Source organism: Nothoprocta perdicaria, unplaced genomic scaffold (assembly GCF_003342845.1).
Source record: "Nothoprocta perdicaria isolate Ctin4 unplaced genomic scaffold, notPer1 scaffold_101, whole genome shotgun sequence".
In the NCBI taxonomy this organism is placed as follows: domain Eukaryota; kingdom Metazoa; phylum Chordata; class Aves; order Tinamiformes; family Tinamidae; genus Nothoprocta; species Nothoprocta perdicaria.
Genome location: NW_020454106.1, coordinates 674905 through 694581, shown reverse-complemented (window position 1 = coordinate 694581; position 19677 = coordinate 674905). Strand labels below are relative to the sequence as shown.

Here is a 19677-nt window from a genome sequence, read left to right as displayed (position 1 = left end):
TGGCCACCAGGGCACACTGCTGTCTCATGGTCAACTTGTCGTCCACCATGATGCCCAGGTCCCTCTCTGCGGGGCTGCTCTCCAGCAGGTCCACCCCTAATCTGTACTGGTGTCCAGGGTTATTCCTCCCCAAGTGCAGGACCCTGCACTTGCCCCTGTTGAACCTCATGAGGTTTCTCACCGCCCAGTCCTCCAGTCTGTCCAGGTCCCTCTGGATGGCAGCACAGTCCTCAGGGCTATCAGCTACTCCACCCAGTTTGGTATCGTCGGCAAACTTGCCGAGGGAGCACTCCAGCCCTTCATCCAGGTCGTTAATGAATAAGTTGAACAGGACCGGACCGAGAACTGACCCCTGGGGGACACCACTAAGTACAGGCCTCCAGCTGGACTCCGCACCATTGACAACCACTCTCTGCACCCTGCCATCGAGCCAATTCCTAATCCACCTCCCCGTCCACTCATCTATCCCACACCTTCGGAGCTTGCCCAGGAGGATGCTGTGAGGGACAGTGTCAAAAGCCTTGCTCAAATCCAGATAGATGACATCCACCGCTCTGCCCTCATCTATCCAGCTAGATATTCCTTCGTAGAAGGTGATCAGGTTAGTCAAGCAGGATTTCCCCTTGGTGAATCCATGCTGGCTACTCCTGAGCACCTTCTTCTCCTCCATGTGTCTGGAGAGAGCAGCCAGGATGAGCTGCTCCATCACTTTCCCGGGGGAATGTGATGGATCTAACAATGGATCTAACAATCTAACAATGATGTCCTGACTCCTGTTGTTCTGCTCAGTGTGGGTTTTACTATTTCAGTTCCTACAATGAAACATGACTGCTCTTCCCAGGTGTGAAAGCTCTGGAATAATGGATGGAACTTGAAGTGTTCACAGCAGATGTGTTGCAAAGCATCACATCAGGGTAAACTGTCATTCTCCCTGCTCACCGAGTCCAACTTTGACCACAACCAATGTTTCTTAGCAGTCAAGGGTTGAGAACATGACAGTATTTATTGGCATGGCAACCTGAGATGGGAGGAAATGCTGATAACATAAACATTCCAGGTGGGTATAATCTGCTTTCAGAATTATTGCTTTATATTTACTTCAAATTTCTAAAGATGAAGGATGTTTCTAGAGAAAAGAATAACAATAAACACAGCAGCAATCCAGTCTCCTCAGATTTTCCTTTATTGAAAGAATGACAAATCCTTGATGACTGATAGAACAGTTCCCTGTATCCAGCAATGCAAGAAGAGAGGAGATCATTCCTTGATCCCTGGAGTGTCCATGCAGTTTTTCAAGCTACAACCTACACAAAGGAAAATATTCAAGGTTTTGGGTCCTATAATGATAAGGAAAATCACTGCATTTCTATGAAAGCAATATATAAACCAGAACCATCTCCCAATTTTATACTAATTTCAGATCTTCTGGGTTCCCTCCATGACCACTATTTCCATATGAGATTATTTTGTTGCTGAGCTTCTGTGAAATAGTGATATGTAGCTAGATAAATTGGCGAGATTGCTAAGTTTTCTAATGCATGCAGGGCCCCTGCAGACACCCTGAGTTTAAGGTGAGAATGTGGAAAGTCAGGTTTGCCCAGTAAAGTCTTAAACTTACCATCTACAGCAAGAATACCTAGAACCGCACTTTCCCAGGTAAGGATTGCCATGAGGGCATTTCCCAGCGTAGCAGAAAGTCCCACGATATCCACATCGCAAAGGAATTACTAGTGTTGGATTAAAGCCTGGACCATAAGAAAAGCAAGACACATATTTATGATAGGCCTGAGGTTTGTGTTTCCTAAATACCCATTCACTGAGACCAAACCCAAACCACACCAGATCCCAAAGCTGTGATAGTAAAGGAGGAGCAATTTGGGCAAAGTAATTCAGCAAGTGCTCTAATTCCTTCCTTGAGTATAACAGCTATGTCTCTAAGCCCAGGACTCCCAAAGAAGTAGGGCATCATCCACAAATAAACTCAATGGCACATGCAGAATGACAACATATATACTGGCAAATAAGGTAAGCAAGCAAGCAAAGGATTTTCCTCTTGGTTCTAAATCCAAGCGCCATGGTATTGCTCATGTCCACATAAAGTTATTTCCCCACTAAAATAGGGTGTCCCTGTTCAAACTGCCTCTTGGGAATGGCCACTTGCCTGTGCTATTCCCAAAACTGTGTCTGGGTGTTATATGTGAGAGAATATGTTTCTGCAAACCGAGCATGGATATTACTAGTGTGCAACGTGCCCAAGGTATCCCTCTATCCGCCACACATGTGCACACATTGTAGTACCCACTAATTCCCAACCAGGAATACTGGGGTTTGGGGTTCAAAAACCTATCTATCTGTGGCACACTTCAGGGATAACTGTGAGTGGTCTCAGCTCTCAGGAATATGTTCTTCCAGACAAATTTCCTTCTTGAGAATACCCAGAGAGACACACTATATGCATATTTAGTGTAGACAGGGACATAAAAACAAATATTCTGGTACAGACCAAGAGACCGACTTTTCCAGCATCCTGTCTTTGACAACTGCCATAGGGTCATAGAATTATTATGACTGGAAAAGACCTTCAAGGTCATGGAGCCCGAACAGCCGTTCAACATTGTGCCTAATTAACCACATCCCTAAGTGCCTCATCTGCATTTTTCTTGTGCACTGCCATGGGTGGTGACTCCACCATTCCCCAGACAGCTTGTTCCAATGTTTAACTACTCTTTCTGTGTAGAAATTTTTCCTAACACCTAATCTGAACCTTGCCAGGCACAACTTGAGGCCGTTTCCTCTTGTCCTATTTTTGGTAGTTATTTTGGAGATCAACCCCAAATAAAAATAAGCTTTAATGGGGAAAATGCTGGTACTGAATGATAATTGGGGATTTCTTCCAACTTAAAGGGATTTTCAAAGGTGCAGTAAAGGCACTGAACTGTTGCTTGGACTTTCTGTCTGCTAATTTCATGTATCAGTGGTAATCTGCTGGCAAGTTTTGATGATATATGTGAAGTTACTCTGCAGGAGGCTGCTACCTCCTGAGTGGACAACAGGACATTATGAGAGCCCTGCAGTTGGTTCAATATAGCCACACATTTTCATTTACATCTTACCTGCAGCTCCGTGAAATACCACGAAGAGGAGGGCAAAGAGAAAGCAAAGGATTTTCATGGTAGAGGCAAACTGGGAATCCCCGTCACTACAGAGGGATGACACCAACACATTAGTAAAAGGGCTGTCCCCCTGAAAGCACTAGGAGCTAAGGGGTGAAATACAGAAATATGGTCTCAGATCAAGTATTGTCTGTGCAATGTGCTACACATAATAACACCTATCATCTTATGAATTCCCTGCAGTACAAAAAGGAGCACAGCACAGAAAGAAATTTCTGCGAGGAAAGACAAATTTTAAATCCTCTTTTAATTATTGTATTAATTCATAATTCTTGATAATATCTTTCCTTGTCAAAGGAAGAATGGGAAGAATGATTACATTGCCATAATTCAGCTAGCTATATGGAACTAAAAGCTATTCATCCATAAAGCAAAATACAACATTTTTGCTATATTTTTACAAAGCAATGCAACTTGAATTGTCAAGCTTAAAAAAAAATTCCCACGTAATTATATTCAGCTGAAGCTCTTATTAGTCTTGTTATCCAGACACTAATGTCTAAGTTCTGCACTATTCAGGGCAGGTGAGGGGTATTACAGATGTGGTAGTACACATTCACACATACAGTTTCTTAACCATTTTTGCTCATTTGTTCTGCTGCCAAGCACTACAGGACTACAGGAACATCTAGCCACCGCCTTTAAAATTAGTATAAGAAAACCTTAGTAAAGTTTTCACTGCTATTCTTGTTTCTCCCTATTCTTGCTTGCAGGCTGCTGGTTTTCCTTTACCTCAAGAGCTACGTGATTTTCAGGATAAATTTCTGGATGTTTGTGCTTCTTTCCGCTCAGCTCACTTTCTGCATCCAACAAAAACTCTTTTCCCTTACCGATATTCCAAGTATCTAGAGCTGTCTGAACTACACAGTTAAGGCTATACTGTGTAATGCAGATATATATTTTTTAAAGGACTGAACTTTTTAGGAGAGGCTGAATAATGAGAAGATTTTGGTTGTTACCAGGTAAGAGGATGCTCTAGGTTGGAACCGTTGTGTAGATCAGTCTCAGCCAGCCAAGTACATTGGGATGCAGGCGCAGAGCTCAGCTTTGTGCTGCTTCTGGCGGGTGGACAAGAATACTTACTCTTCACAATTTTCAAGAGCCAATCAGAAAGTTCTTGAGGCTTTGATGGTAACTGGGGAGGTCCAATGAATCCTCTCTATTATCATCCCCCAATGAGGAATTAAGATACCATTTTAAAGATATTGCAGCAGTGTCTCAGGAAGTGTGCTGAGCTGCTTACAAACCACATTGGGCCACCTCTGTGCAGTATGTTGGGACACAGCAATTTGTTTAGAGTGTCTGTGGAATATCATGTATCTGCTCTTTGAATCTTCATGACAATTACTCTTCAGATAGGTAAGAACACCTATATAGGCAGCTTTGCTCTTAGATGATTATCCTGTACATCTCATTGGGAAGCACATACGGTGTCTTTTATGGGATGAGGTTCCTCAGAGGGTCATAGTCAGGGAGTAGGTCTTGGTGGGATTTACCTGGTAGATGTTTACTCAGATGTTTGCTCCTTTTTCCCACCACAGATCAGATATTGTTCAAAGTCATTTCCCGTGTTCACAACTTCTAATGCATGTGAAGCAGCAGAAAACCATGAATGTGGAGCTATATTGAAGCTGCTCCATTCAGCAGGCTTTGTGGTTAGTGTAGGCAATACCAATTATTCTTACTGCTTTGGTGAGCACAGAAGTATTTGGTAGTCACATCCCTGCTAGTGAGCTAACCAGCACCAGGCTCATTCCTTGTCCCTGAAGCCAAAAGGCACAGTCTGACCATGTCCATACTGTTAAACTCAACCTCCAAAGCAGAATGGCTTCACCTAAGTTGCCTGATAGGAAAGGTCCCTGGCCTTTGCGAGTTTAGAAATGAAAAGAACTGAAATGATCCTAGATGCTTATGTTTAGACAACTGCAACTCATCCTCGTCTTTCAGTCACTGGAGTCTGCAGAGAAATGCAGCCAACGAGACAATCCATAGAAAGCGAGTTGAGGCACCCCCAGGATCTGGATCACCCTGACCGCAGGTTCATCTAATTTTGGTGAGATGACTCCTTCAATGTTTGAGGATAGAGATGGACCTGCGAGAAGTGAGGACAGCAAGGAGAGATGGGCATGGTACAGACATGTTGTGGCTGCTCAGACAGCTGGGCTTGAGGACTAACCTCCTTCACTTGATTTGGGAGGGTCAGTCATACAGCATTCCCCACCAGATGCATGAGGAAATCATTGTGATTCAGGTAAAAGCAGAGCTTGAGCAGGGTGATGTCGCCTGACTCCTTCACAGAGTGACCAAAGACAGGAAGGGCAGTTTTCAGGTGCTACATATGACCCTAAAGCAGTTGTCATACTCAGGGGTTTAAGTGCACTTTCCACATTCTGCTTCTCTATGCTGCTTAGTTGTAGCGGTGGCAGCTGGATCAGAAGCAAACATACAATGTGCATAACCCTGCATAGCCCTCGGTTAGAGGAGAGGGGAAACCCATATCCTGTTTTACAGCACAGCCTCCTGGGCCTCTGTGATATTGCCACAGCTGAGGACTAAACTATCTCTGCTCTGTTAAATCAATGGTGAATTTTCCATTGTGCCCCTCGTGAAAAAGAGTGGAAAGTAAAGCCTGATCTGCCTAAAGCTTCTGGTGGTCAGTGAGAATAGACCCTGGGACCTTTTAGGAATGGGTTATTGAGAGATGAAGACTGCAAGATCTGCACTCCTGCCTTTTCATGTGTCTTTTAAAGCTCAGCCATAGCCATTTTGCTCTTCGTAACACCAGAAGTTAGTGCAATGACTTCAGCTGGTTTTCTCTTGATTTACACCTTGCAGTGGTGAGCAGAATCCGACCTTAAAGTACATGAGACGCTAGTCTGATTACATTTGCTCATCTAACACAAATTGTATCTGAAATCTGTCTGAATGCTGAGGCTTTTGTAGACCTGGAGGCTCAAAATGAGGCCATCAGTTCTAGTGTCCTTTACAAAGTGATCTTCATGTTCTCTTTTAGCCCTCTCTAACTTACTATGTTTTATGGCAATTTCTTCTCTTCTCTTTTGGACCCTTGTTTACTGCTGTTTGCTACTGCTCACTTCCCTGTGAAAGCCTCCCTTGGCTTGCTCTTCATGCTCTGCTGAGATTTTCTTAAGCCATTTGTTTTCTTTTTGGAAAATATTTTCCTGGGGTCTCTAACACCACATTTTCATCATTCTCCAGGCAGCCTGCATATTTCTTACTGCTTCTGCTGCTGCTTTGTACTCATTTTTGCTTTTTTTTTGAGATAAAATATTCATGTTGGATGTATTTGACCTGCTGCCTTCCACATGAGTGTTAAACCTAATGTTACTATGGTCACTATAACCAAGCAGTAATCCTACTAATTTTTTTTTCAACTAGTTCCTCTGAACCACACAAGACCAACAAATCTATAACAGTAACTTTTCTTGTGGGCACTGGAGTAGTTGTTCCAAGAAGCAGCCTTGCAATTGCCTCAAAAATTTGGTGTCTGCATCTCCTAATGTCATCCCAGTCACTCCCAACAACTGTTTTGCTGCATCATCTTGAGTAGGGGATTGACCTGTGGAAGATGTGGCCTGTTACCTCTGTCCATCAGCAAGGCACTATTGCTTAAGCCCTTCTCCAAGGCTTTGGTAAACATTTGCAGAGAGGGTGTGTAACAAAACAGTGGTTGACACAGGTGCCCAAAGGTGAGTTAACACATGAGGACCAGCTAGGTCCATGTGACACCTCATCTGCTGGCAAGGCAAGACTTTGGGTGCCTTCTGAACCTCCTTTTCTGTCCAGAAGAGACGTACTAAAGAGGACATGTGGTTGTGATGCTCCCCAACCATCCTGTTCACAGGCTGCATTAAGGTAGAGACTCTCCAGCTTCCCTGCTGTGCCATCTTCTGGGAGCCTCAGGTTATGGACACCTTTCAAATGATGAGGGCACTTCCAGGTCAGCATACCTCTATTCTTGCACCATCCACCTTCCAGAGGGAGTGACTTCCTCCGTTCTGTGAAGAAGAGATTTTTCCCATATCTGCCCTATGATTGCCATATGGCTACTCAGATTTCTAGGAGATATATCTGGTGGCCAGCTATCTTGCTCTATGCAAAAGGATCTGTTGTCCCCGCTGCTGGTAACAGCTATACAGATTTTGTTCTTAATGTTCTTAATGTTCTTAATGTTCTTAATGATGTCGGCACTTATTTTGGAAGGAGCTAAACAATTTAGGACAGACGATATAATTTTTGAGTCTTATTCTTCCTCCTGGCTGTGGATGGCTATGTGGCAATGGCCTTGCTGTCTCTCCATCTCTCTTTTCTTTGCCCTAATTTCTTCATCTATACAGTGGGAATAACAACGCTCACATTCTTTGTTAAGCAGTCAATATACTAATTGCAACGATTATACAATCATTGAGTATCTCTTATCACTGTTACTGAATGCCTGGTGCCAAAGTCACTGCAAGTGTTTGGCATACCACATAGTACCTGCATTGATTTGTTATTTTACCTTAATCCTGAAATCAAGGAGAAAAACTTAATGTGGTGCACAAGAGTGTGGCTTAATCAGAGGGTACCTCCTATTTGCTTAAGGACCTCCTGTGGGTGATACAAGCCTCACTTCACAAGTACAGAGGACTTTCAAATTCCCAGATGAAAAGAGTGAGCAAGGTTTGATGGTCATCTAGAGATGGGTTTGGAGAGTGTGACAATTAATAGTAATTGTTTCTTTGGTGGTGGTAACATGCTATAACATCATGCACTACATTTGTAGGGTTAACTGCATGGAAATGCTGCTACCCTGAAAGCAGAGCAGATGCCCGATCAGAGGTCAAACCATCTTACCAACCTGAACAAATGTGGACTTCCTAACAGGAGATATTAAAATGTTAAAATATTAAATATTACAAATACCAACAAAATGTTTAAAGATTTTTGCTTATTACTTGTGCTTTAGCAAATATTTACACAATAAAATAATTGTTTGAAAACCACAGTATCTTTGGACATAGTGTATACATATTAAATGCAAGAAAAAGAGCACAAATCATTTCTGTATTTTCTTCAAGAGAACAGCAGAACATCCTTGAAGATTTCAGTTTCCAATTTTTGCTCTGTCATGTCAGAAGTGAAATCAGAATAGGTGGACAGATGCCCAGGAGAGCAGGAACAGGGACCGAGTCAATCAGTTGTCCTCTGGGAAGCCGAACAGATGGTCGAGCTAGGCCAGTATCTTCTGGGGATGCAGGATGGGGAAGATAATAGACCTTATCCTGATATGCTGAGAAGTGGAAATGGGGGAATACCTAGACTCATGGAAAAGAAAAGGGATCCTACAGTGAAGACAGGAAAATTAGGGCTGCATTTTATACTTACCCATCCTTCCAGGAAAGGCATGGATGAGATGGGCAAGTAAAAGACATAAATGAAGATGTTCCTCATTGTCTTCCCCATTCCCTGAGACAACTCACTGCCATAGATGGGAGGAAGCTCTGGACAGAGGAGCTGGGTCCCCGTCCTCTGGGTGGAAGGCAAGTGAGAACTGCAGGTGTGAACATGGTGGGGAAGAGACTCTTGGGGAAAAAACAATGAGATGCCACCCCTTCCATCATGGCACTGGCAGGTGGAAAGTGCAATGCCGAAATCCTGGAGCTGGAAGAGGATCTCTTGGGGCTGCGACTTTCAGTGCTCAGCCCTGACTGGTACCAACCCTCTGAGGGGCTTGACCAAAATGAAGGAACAGTTGGGTTCCCCATAACAGGGAACCCTTCCCAGCTGAGAGGTTAGAAACCACCCTTTGGCTGGCTGCTGTGGTCACTGTGGCCATTGGGGTCTCATGGAAGGACATTTTTCTCCAACACACATCCAGGAACATTGCAGTCACCAGGGACTCATCTCTGCCCCTGACTACAGCCGTATTTAATTTAGGAGCTAGGGCGTTCTCCAGGATGAGGAAGGTCTCTTCTAGCACTGCATGGGACATGTCATGTTCTCTCCCTGATGCAACGAGGAATTCTGCCTAATTCCCACCACAAGCCACCCCTTGGCAATGGAGGAAAGAGAATTTTCCCAGGTTTCAACCTGGGCTCAACCCAGACTTGGCAACAGCAGAGGGACAGGGGACGTGGAGATGATGCACGGTGGCTTCCCAGACGTGAACACAGATGAAGAGAGCATGGACACAATGACCTCCACCAGCACTGGAGAAAGACAGCGGCCAAGGCGATGGTGTGCCCATGTTAGGAGGGACCCTGCTACGCTACCATTGTCACAGCCACTGGTCTGATGGTGTCACGGAGGCTCACCAGAAGGGTCTGCAGCATTTGGCTGCTTGGCCATAGCAAGTGCCAACGCTTCTCTTAAAGATGGGACATAACAAGTATGAACATTCGCCCCCGATCTTCCGACACTGAACAGTGTCCGACACTGTCAGGAAGAAAAACATCTTGTGAGCATCTTTGGACTTCTACATGTGAAGAAGCCCTGGCCCCAAGTTAGCAATAGACAATCCACCCAAGCTAGCCTACCGAGCAGCATCACTGCTGTGATGCTCTATCCCCTTAGCACCCATGCACTGAAATGGACAAGCTGAACACCAAGCTCCCCACAGACTGAGTTTGCTTCCATTTACAGTATCATTTTCTTCTTTCCCAAACAGCAAAAATTCCTGGAGGTGCCCTGATTGCTTTTACACTTACCTGCAGCAGTCTGAGGCACCGGAGAAGATGAGGAGACAAGGAGAAGAGCAAGCAGCAGGAAAACCGTCCTCATGGCTTTGGCTGACATCGCAGAGTGTCACCCAAAAGCTGTTGTGACAAGAGATGCTACGAGAAGCAGGAATGAGCCGGTATATATAAGGCCTTGATGAATGTGACCTATAGGGATTTGGCAATCCTGTTTGGATATAAACAACATATTTACAGGGCATGTAACCTCTAATTAAAGAAGCATTCTTGTTTGGATAGGTACTCTGTCCTATTAGGACAGAGGAGGGATTATCCTTTTAAAACATATACACCTACTTCCCTTGGCTTTATCCCAAACATCAATCAACAGACAGACAGACAGAACAGGCAGACAGACAAGGAATCACACGGGCAGGAAGACATTTCAGCAATCGCTGACCTAGCTGGAGCTACGGCCACGTGTCTGGGATCCAGTTCACTTCAAGAACTTAAACTCTTCAACCCTCTTAAACCTCAAGGCAGGACACAGCCTTGTCTTCAAAGGTTCATTTTCTAAATAAGAGGGGATACTTATTGCCTATTAAGATGCAGAAAGGATCGCCCAAAATCAGCTATGGAGTTGGTGACAGCCTATCTAAGGATCAAGCCCACCAAGACCTTCTGTTCCCATTTTAAAACACGAGAAGCTGCAGAATCTAGAGAAAAAAATATCCTGAGGCTGGAGAAGGAAGCATTGCAGAGAGGAATCAGAGGACCTCTGCATTTGAAGAAAATATGAAGAGGAGGTAGTTTCACCATGTATGCATGTATGCAGCGTTACTTGGGTCCTGAGCAGCTTTTCAGTGGGCTCCAGGTGTCTGAAATCCAGTGGAGGAATGCACAGCCAAAACAGGGACTGGATGTCAGCCAGAGCAATTGAGTAGGCGGTGAAGCCAGGAGGGTGCTTAGCTCTGGGAATAGTTTTGTGCGAGGCTTGCTTTAGCCAAGCAGAGATTATTAGACCCAGACTACCAAGTAACAGTCTCTGGCCTGTGCTGCAGATGATCTAATGGCCCTTTTCTTTCCATGAAATCCTCAAATGCCTTTCTTCTGCTTTCCAGGAGAAATCTCTTCATCACGGCTTTTATCTGCCTCCCATATGCTTGCTCCTCTGCGAGGGAGGACCAATGCGTCCTGATCGGTTTTCTCCAAGCAAGGTCATTGGCCTTGCTTCGGGAATGTAGCGTCATGCCTAGTGTGAGGTGGCATTTAGGAAACTCCAAAAGCTCTAGGGCAGAAGGAGGGGCAGGATTTGTCAGCAGGCACTTTGAGGCTAAGAAAATACCTGGACGGGCTCCCTAGGACGGCTTCCTCCTAGGAAAGATGGTGATGGGTGGTGAGGGAGCAAGACAATGAGATTCACATCCCTTGTGTGGGCGACAAAAAGGCTCATGCTACCTCATGCCAGCTTCCTCACTGATGCATTTGCTCAAGTTAGCCCCAAAAGTTTAGATGTGAACCCAGGAAAGCCGACTCTCTCATCGGTGCTGGATGCAATTGAGCAACACAAGGAACAACAGAGCCATGCGGTGTTTTCCAGGCCTTACCCCAGTTTTATTTCAGTCAGGTCACTGGGACAACTCATGGCAAGACCTACACTGTGTTAAGTGGAATTTATTCACATTTCATGGTCAGCCTTTCCCTAGCACACCAATTTTTCAGTCCACTGGCCACTTAAATCCTGACAGTAGAGTCAAAGCAGCAAAAATACCTGTTACTTCTTACTTGCCTGGCAAAAATCAGTACTGAAGGCAAAGGAGAAACCTGGCAGCCCTCTCTCCTGGAAGGGAAATGAGACAAGCTCAGCTTGTCGGACCAAATCACTAGCTTGGTTCCTTTTTCAGTGGCATGTACGTGTGTCTGAGAAGAAACAGCATATTGGGTCTGTTGCTCACATGCTAAAACAGAAGAGGAGAGCTGTGCAGGACGTGGAGGGGGTAGGCATAATCGTAATCAATAAACAACACAACACACATTTTGCTTTAAGGATTGCAAAGAAACAAACACTCTAAAATTAAAAAAAAAAAAAGACTAGAAAAGCATAAAAACATCCCCCCACACAGACATACACACATATGATAACTAAGAGGGCCTTGCAAGCTTTGGAAGTCTTCTATGTGATTTAGTAAAACTTTGTCTTAGCAGAGCTGCATAACTGAATGTATGTCTGCTTATCTTATTAAATACAGGTCTGTGGATTATACTTCCAAGCGTGCTGTTCTACCCACCATTACTGGCATTTTGGGGGAAATGCCATTTCTTGGACAGAGAACAGCCACCCTTATCAGACCAGTGGTTATCTAACCTGGTCAGCCATCTTCAGAAAAGGGCAGGGGCTATACCCTGTAAAAACAGTAGAAGACATAAACAAATACAAGGCAAGTTTCTCTTCAAATACACATTGCTTTTAGGGAAATTTCTCATATTTTCTTTCTCACATTTTCTGGAAGTGCATATGTGACTTCTGGCGGATTGGCATTCCTGCTGGAGGTGATTCTTCCACAAGAGATAAACCACAAGAAACTCAGCTGAGCTTCATTTAGGGTTTCATTTGCATGGATAAAACATTAGCTGATTTTTGGACTTAATTCAACAGCCCTCACTGGTCTCTCTTGCAGCAACTTGAAAATGATTTATTTTCTAAAATGCACATGTTTCTCATTGCTGGTTAAATGGGGATACAAACCACTGGGCTGAGGATTAAAAAGCAGGTAAGACAGGTTTGCAGCAAAACTCTATCCACACAAGGGCACCTGCAACCACAAGTGGCACGAACACATTGCACAAATGCTTCATATCTTCAGCAAGGAGGCCAACACCTGAAGTTACTTGTAACTTTGCTTGGACATCACGTTTTATGGGCTAATTCCTGCATGCCAGCTTCTCCTTTGCTCCAGGGCCTTCTGCCAGCACATAGAAACTGGGAAGGTTTGGGAGGAATAATTTATGGAAATGCATAATATGGAAAGTTTGGAGATGAACTTCTGCAAATGCTTAAAACATGGAAAGTTTGGGAATGAACTTCTGGGAGTGGAAGGTCTGGAGATGAGCCTCTACAAATATAGAACCTGGAGGGCCTGGGGATGAACTTCTGCAAAAGCATTACRTGGAAGGTTTGGAGGTGAAGTTCTACATGAGCATAATGTGGAAAGTTTGGGGGTGAACTTCTGGAAGTGCAAAACATGGAAAGCTCGAAGATGCATTTCTGGTAGTGCATAAGGTGGCAAGTTTGGGGATAAACTTCTGAAAATAAGTCACAGGGAAGATCTGGAGATGAGCCTCTGCACAGGCACACCCCGGCAGGCTTGGGGACGAGCTGCCGCGAGCGCACGGTAACCTGGAGGCCCTGGGGATGAATCCAAGCGCAGGACATCCCGGAGCGCCCGCGGAGGCGGCGGCGCCGCCGGGAGTCGCTGCTCATCCCGACCCGGCTCCGCGCGGAGCGGCCCGGCCCCGGCGCCCGCCCACGGGCCGGCATCGCCCTCCCCTTCCTCCTCCTCTTCCTCCTCCCCCCGGCGACGAGGGGCGCGCAGGATGCGCGGCTCCTTCCCGGGGCTCTGCCTGGCGCTGCTGGCGGCCGAGCGGTGCGCGCGTGAGTGCGCGGCCACGCGCGCTTGCTTGTGTTTCGTTTTATTTAATTAATAGTTCATTTCTCTGCCTGTTTATTATTTCTCTTCTTATTTTGCGCCCTTTCGTGCACAGGGGAGGCCTGGCCCCGCCTGCAAGCTGGAGATAAACCCGGGTGCTGCAACTCTCCGTGCATCCACAGCGGGTTGTTTTCAGCAGCTTTTGCACCGCCCCAGCGCTGTTATTGGGGCAGTTTTGGGAAGAAGGGTCCTTGGAGCTGTAGGCAGGAGAGTTTCTCCCTCTCCATCCCGCTGTCTTGGCTCAGCTCCGCTGTGGATGTGCAGTTAACGCCGGTTGCTCAATTTGGGTGGTTTTGTTGGGTATTGCGCGCTCACCAACGGCATCCTCCAGCTGCACCTCTTCGTTTCTCCAGGTCTCTGCGCCATCATCCACTATGTGCTGTCCGGGCAGTACGTCTGGTTCTGGCTCACCGTGTCCTGCCTTGTGCCCGGCTACGCAGCCCAGCTCCTCAGTGCCCTTTGGTTCAGGGCCGACGGGCACCAGCCTCGCTGCTGCCTCCTGGTGCTCCACGCGCTGCAGCTGGGCGTCTGGAAGCGGTGAGGGATGTGCCCAGCTTGGTGGTCCAGTCTTTTGAGAATAAACCGCATTTTAATGCTCTGTGTAACATGTGGATGGAGAGGCCATCAGCAGCGCTGGACTTCGTGTTGCAGGGGAGATACTTTGCATTTCTCTTGCATTTCCTGAGAATTCCTGAGCCCCCTCCCTGCAGAGTGATGTTGTGAGCAAGGAATTTGGGAGGATGTGAGATTTTTAATTTGAGCATCTGGCTGGCAGTTGGCCCCTCCTCCCAATCTGAAATGGCTTTGCATGACCTTTTCCATGTCCCCATATGAATTCTGGGAATAGTTTTATCCTCTCTGACGTCCTCCATCTGTTGCTAGAAGAAGCACTGAGTGTGTGCGTATGTGTGCTGTATTTTAGTAGAAGACCCTGAGAATAATCTTGCTTTTATTCCCGTTGAACCTGTTGTTGGGGGTGTGATGTTTAGCTGGTAACTCAGAACTATAGTTTGTGCTTCATTCAATGCTTTGGGTCTCTAGCCTCGCCTGATTCCCTGCAGCCTTTGGAGAAGAGGAGTGGGTGGTGGGATGAAGGGAGATGGGGACGTCAGGATGGAGAAGGTGCAGCTGGGAGGCAGAGGTCGGAGCAGAGCCTTGGGATGCAGACCAGGAGATTGCTAATTTGACTTGCTCCGCTGTGCACTGACGGCATTTCCAACTCCTCCAGGTACTGGGATGTTCTGCAGATGGCAAGAAAGGCAAGGGGCAATGGCATTACCAGGGAGCTGCTCATGCAGCAAGGAGACGCGTCCGTGCTGCGGCTCTTGGAAGCCCTGCTCCAGAGCCTGCCGCACGTGCTGCTGCAGGCATACATCTTCGTGGCTGTGGACCACACAGACCTTTTCCCCGGTAAGTCGGGGATTTCCGAGCAGAGAGAGAAAAGGAAGACTGTTTTTGAGTGTAGGTAGCACGTTTGGGCAGGAGATGTTTGTTCCCCCATGGCAGAACATTCCTGCAGAGTTACTGCTGGAACTTTGCCTGGTGGGCATCAGAGCATTTGTCTTTTCTAACTCACTACATGGCTGGTGGTAACTTCAGCAGAACAGGTCCCTCTGTCACACCATATTTATCCATATGTTTCTCCAGCCGTGGATCACTGTGCAGCTAGTACATCCTCAGGGACCTCCCTGCACATCTTTAATCTCTAAGAACATGCCAGCAGCAATCGTACTGTGAATCTCAGCTCATTGCTTGCTTAAAATAACATTTAGGCAGGAAAATGCCAGAGTGAGAACCTGATGGAGACCGGGGAGCATTCAGCAGGAGGCCACAATGTCTTTTGCAGGTGTCAGCGCTGGGCTGTCCCTCCTCTCCCTCGCCTGGGCTCTGGTCTCCTACAGCCGCTCCATGTGCCTGCTCAAGCCGGGCCACCTCTACCTGCCGGCCACGGCCCTGCTGTGCCTGCTGCTGTGGAGGACGGGGATGCTTGGGACCAGGGTGCTGTCCCTCGTGCTCTTTGCCAGGCTGTATTCCTACTGGGTCTTTGCCGTGGTTGGTAAGAGCAGCTTTCACGTTTCATATGTGGCGTCCTGCTTTCAGCCAGGGAGATGTTCCTGGTGCTTGGGTACCTGGCACGGACCTCCTGTCCGCTGTGTTTGCACCTCCCCAACCCCACACGCAATGTCTGGGGGCTCTTTTGATCTCTGTATATCTCCTTGAAAGCCAGGAAAAGCTGGGCCTGGCACCTGGAGTGTTGTCAGCTAGAGATGCCACCACAGATCTGTCACATAGACCTGACCTTCCTTCTCTTTCGATGAAGGAGGTGCCAGTTGCTTTATGGAGCACTTTACAGCATGACAACACACAGCAACACCTGCAGCTCACCAGATTTGGTCTTTCTTGTGCCTTTCCATTTCAGGCATCCACTGGTTGGTAGTGTCCTTCTGGCTGGTGGCTCAGCAGACGGACATCGTGACAGCACCCTGCCACTGGAGGCTCTTCAACTGCCTGCTGGGAGCCATCTATGTTTTCTGCTACATTAATGTCCGGCCTGGTCCCTCCAAGCTCAGAGTGGCTGTGTTTTATGCGGTAAGTGCCCTGGCTATTCAGTATTTTACATGAATTTGCAGATTTTGTATGGGGGCAACAGGATAACCAAAGCTCAACTTGTTCCAAACCTTGGGAGGCTGGTTAAATTCTCTTCTCTTTTGACCTCATCAGCCAAGGCTTCAGGGTCACTAATAAGAGTTTCTAAGTGCAGCAATTCACAATCCAAACAGGAGGTCCATGAAAACCTTCACCCAGAGGCTACCCAACAAGCACGTCTGACACTGAGTGTCTCTTCCTGGCGATTTCTCCCTTGAGATATCTTCAGGCTCCCTCACCACTAGCCTTGCCACATGCGGAGGATCCAGCACTTGCCCCCAAACCGTGTCATCGACAAAGTGAAATTGGTTTCTGCTCTGGCTTCATTTCTATTTCGCTGAGAAGTGCGGAGTTTTGTTTCATACTTTTGTGTCTGCAGTTGCTCCCAGGCCTGGGTTGATGCTGCTGCTATCCACAGAATATCAGTAGAGTCTGTGGAGCAAAACAAAAAGACTGTGGAAACTCTCCTTTTTTTCTGATAAGCTGAGAGAAACTCCACCTGAGTGCAGAGAAGGCTGAAACAAAAGGGAACTTGCCATAGTGGTGCAAATTAAGCAGGCAGAGGCTGGAAACGGGGTGTTGGGTGTCGTGGGAAGCACATCTAAGCTCTCTCCTTCCTCTGCAGGTCATGCTGGTGGAAAATACCCTCTTGCTGCTGCTGGCCACAGAGTTCCTGCAGGCAGAGCTGTGGAGCAGCCTGTGTCTCACTGGGGCCATCAGCTCGGGGTTTTTAATAGGTGAGAGCTACTGATTTTTCAGGGCCCAGCTGAGGGATGCGGAGAGCCTTGGATGGTCTGTTTCAAGTCGAGCAAATTGTCATCATTGGTTTTATTGTGCAACAATTTTAGTTGCAACAGAACATTTCCTTTCTTTCCTACAGCTGAAGTTGCTGTATTTATATATATATTTATGTATCTTATAATGTATAAATCCCCCTTGAGTTTCTGTTCCTAAAATCATATCTTAAAATTCCACCACTGGAAAAGGAGGTTTGTTAAAAGAGGGTAGCTGTGTCCATGGTGCATTTAATGTCCCATGGCTGCTATGCACAACCTGAAGCAGGAAAGAGGTTGTACAACTTGCAAACAACCTCACTAGCATCTCTCTTTGCAAAATTTTCATTGGAGAAATTGGTGTCCCGGAGCAAATCTGAGCAAATGGTTTAGCATTTTTTCTGATCTTTGGTGAATTTTCCCCAGGAGGAAAGAGCAGCACCTTCCAAGGGAATAAGAAGTGAGCATGGATGAAATCCATCCCGTTAGCAGCTAGTGGGTGGAGATGCTGAGAGGCATCAGAGATGTTGAGCAAGACTCACCGTCTTGCTGCTCTGTGGCCACACATGTCCATGCCACACTGGTGCTCAGTGGCTGCTTCTCCATGCACCTATCAGTCTGTAAATCAACCTGGATTTTTAGGAAATTTTGTCTTGAGAGTGTTCTGCTGCCAAAATGTTGTATTCCCGTGTTTTTTTTTCCCTTTGCAGGAAGCTGCTCACATGGGATTTTTGCACTGATTTAAATGTTTGCGTTTTGAAACACCTAATGCCTAGCTGCATCACTGCTAAAAGGGCTCATGGATCAGGAGAAGATAGTGAGACCCAACCTCACTTCTCTTGCCCACCAGACCAAAATGATGGCAAAAGGGTCCCTTGATACATTTCTGCTCTTTTCCAGGTGCTGCAGCTCTGGTGGTTTATTACAGCCTGCTCCACCCCAAGTCCACAGAGATCTGGCAAGGTTTCCTGGAGAAATCCTGCAGCGTTACAGCCCCTGGTGATGATGGAGCTGGTTGCCCAGCAGGGCAGAGCTTGGGAATTTCGAGTGGCGGAGATGGCGAGTCCTTGGTGATGGAAAAGACACAGGTGGCTTCCAGGAACGAGGATGGGTCGTCCCATCTCACCGAAGATGACTGGACAAGCCATCACCACTGGCTGCTGATAAAGCTGGCCTTGAAGACAGGAGACATCTCCAAGATCAACGCAACTTTTGGAGATGGTGGTGTGGGAGAGATTTACCCTGGGGGACCGATGCTGGGCAAACCCTCCAGGGCTGAGCTTGGGGCCACCCTAACCCTCCCGACAATGGAGATGGGTCCTCTGGATTTTGAATCCAACCTGACTGATGAGAAATTGCCAGAGGCAGGGAATAGAGAAAGCGGGAAACACAATTTTGGTGCCACAAGAACTTCAGGAGAGGTCCACAGACCCATAATGCAAGATGCTGTGAGAGGCAGCAATGCTGTGTGGCACGAAGCACAGCAAGAGACTGATCCTCACCCTGCTGGAGCCTTTTCCAAGAGCCCGGACTCATCGGAGGCTTGTGATTGCTCATCTCTCTACTTCAGTGCAAACAGTGGAGGAATTGCCTCTCCCGGAGCGGAGTCGGAGAAGGACTCACTGGAAGGAGATGGGAAACCACAGTCTCCAGCAGACTGCCCGGGTGGAAAAGGAGAGGGCTTTCCCGTTGGGATGCCGAACATCAGCCCCATCTTGGGCCTGGGGGCGCCCGGTTGCTTGCAGAGCAGCTCGTCCCCCCTTGGCACGAGCAAGAGCGGGGCAGCGGGTTCCTCCGAGGAGGGCTCGGAGCTGGGGGACATCCTCACAGGGTGGCATAGCCATCGGGGCACCCCATGCTCTCGGGCGAGGGTTCCTGAGGAGCCACGCTTCACATCTACCCCCAAGGCTGACCCCAAGTGCGCCCAGCACGGACCGAGGGGCCAATCCGGGGCGCTGGAGTGAGCGGGGAGATCCCTGCTCCCGGGATCGGCGTTGGAGTCACTGGCACCAAGGTACGGCAGGAGGGAGCAGGACGCTGCCACTGCCATGAAGACTGTCCCGTGCCACCAGGCAGGTGTGGACCTGCATCCCCATAAAATTCCTTTTTGTCCCGCCACACCCTCTCCTTTCAGTTTTGGAGAGGTTAGAATAGGTACCTTAAAGTCTATATTTAGATATTTATTGAACTTATTTATATAACAATCTCGCTAGGCAGCTGGAGCACTCAACCTTTTAGGTATTTGTGATGATGACTGGAAACGTGTCCTTTAATAAGTGCCTTGTAGGAACTACCAGCCTGTCTGCAGCATGGAGATCTGGCTGCTGTCTCTGCTTCTCCTTGGTGGCAGGGAGAGTGGCCAAAGTGAGAGTCTTTTCAGGTTAAATAAGTGCCTAAGACTAAAAAAAGGCCACATGAGTTTCCTCTCAGGTGGAGAAGCCCCTTCTCTGCAGGCAGAACAAGCCCTAAGGTGACACTCAGCTGCTTTTGATTTATGAAGCCCCACTTGGTTCATCTCAAGAACTTTAGCACTCCATTCACTGAGACCAAATAGGAGCCCAGACCCTCGTTACTCTGCAAACTACAACCTCAGGAGAACAAATTATTTAAAAGCTTGTTTCAGGCTGGCTCGTTCACAGCCCCTCTTCCTAAAGTTAATCACAGGTAAAATAAATATCCTCTGACAGATGGTACCTCCTGG

The 19677-nt window shown here is 47.1% G+C and overlaps 3 protein-coding genes across 3 annotated transcripts; 1 reads left to right on the top strand and 2 right to left on the bottom strand.

Moving 5' to 3' along the window:
• Nucleotides 1–1614: 1614 nt before the first annotated feature.
• Nucleotides 1615–3224, bottom strand: LOC112948998 (gallinacin-4-like). The gene is given in 3 exon segments (XM_026041372.1): nucleotides 1615–1745; nucleotides 3114–3176; nucleotides 3179–3224. Coding segments are annotated over 3 exon segments (240 nt in total).
• A 6262-nt stretch (nucleotides 3225–9486) lies between these two features.
• DEFB1 (defensin beta 1) lies at nucleotides 9487–9971 on the bottom strand. Its single transcript, XM_026040969.1, has 2 exons — nucleotides 9884–9971; nucleotides 9487–9611 (listed from the first exon to the last, which is right to left on the bottom strand). The coding sequence occupies exons 1-2, from the start codon at nucleotides 9969–9971 to the stop codon at nucleotides 9487–9489; spliced, it is 213 nt and encodes a 70-aa protein (XP_025896754.1).
• Nucleotides 9972–13444: 3473 nt separating this feature from the next.
• XKR5 (XK related 5) lies at nucleotides 13445–18940 on the top strand. The gene is made up of 7 exons (XM_026040958.1): nucleotides 13445–13502; nucleotides 13911–14094; nucleotides 14786–14967; nucleotides 15404–15613; nucleotides 15977–16146; nucleotides 16829–16940; nucleotides 17877–18940. Exons 1-7 carry the CDS (start codon nucleotides 13445–13447, stop codon nucleotides 18938–18940), a joined length of 1980 nt encoding a protein of 659 aa, XP_025896743.1.
• The last annotated feature ends 737 nt before the right edge of the window (nucleotides 18941–19677 follow it).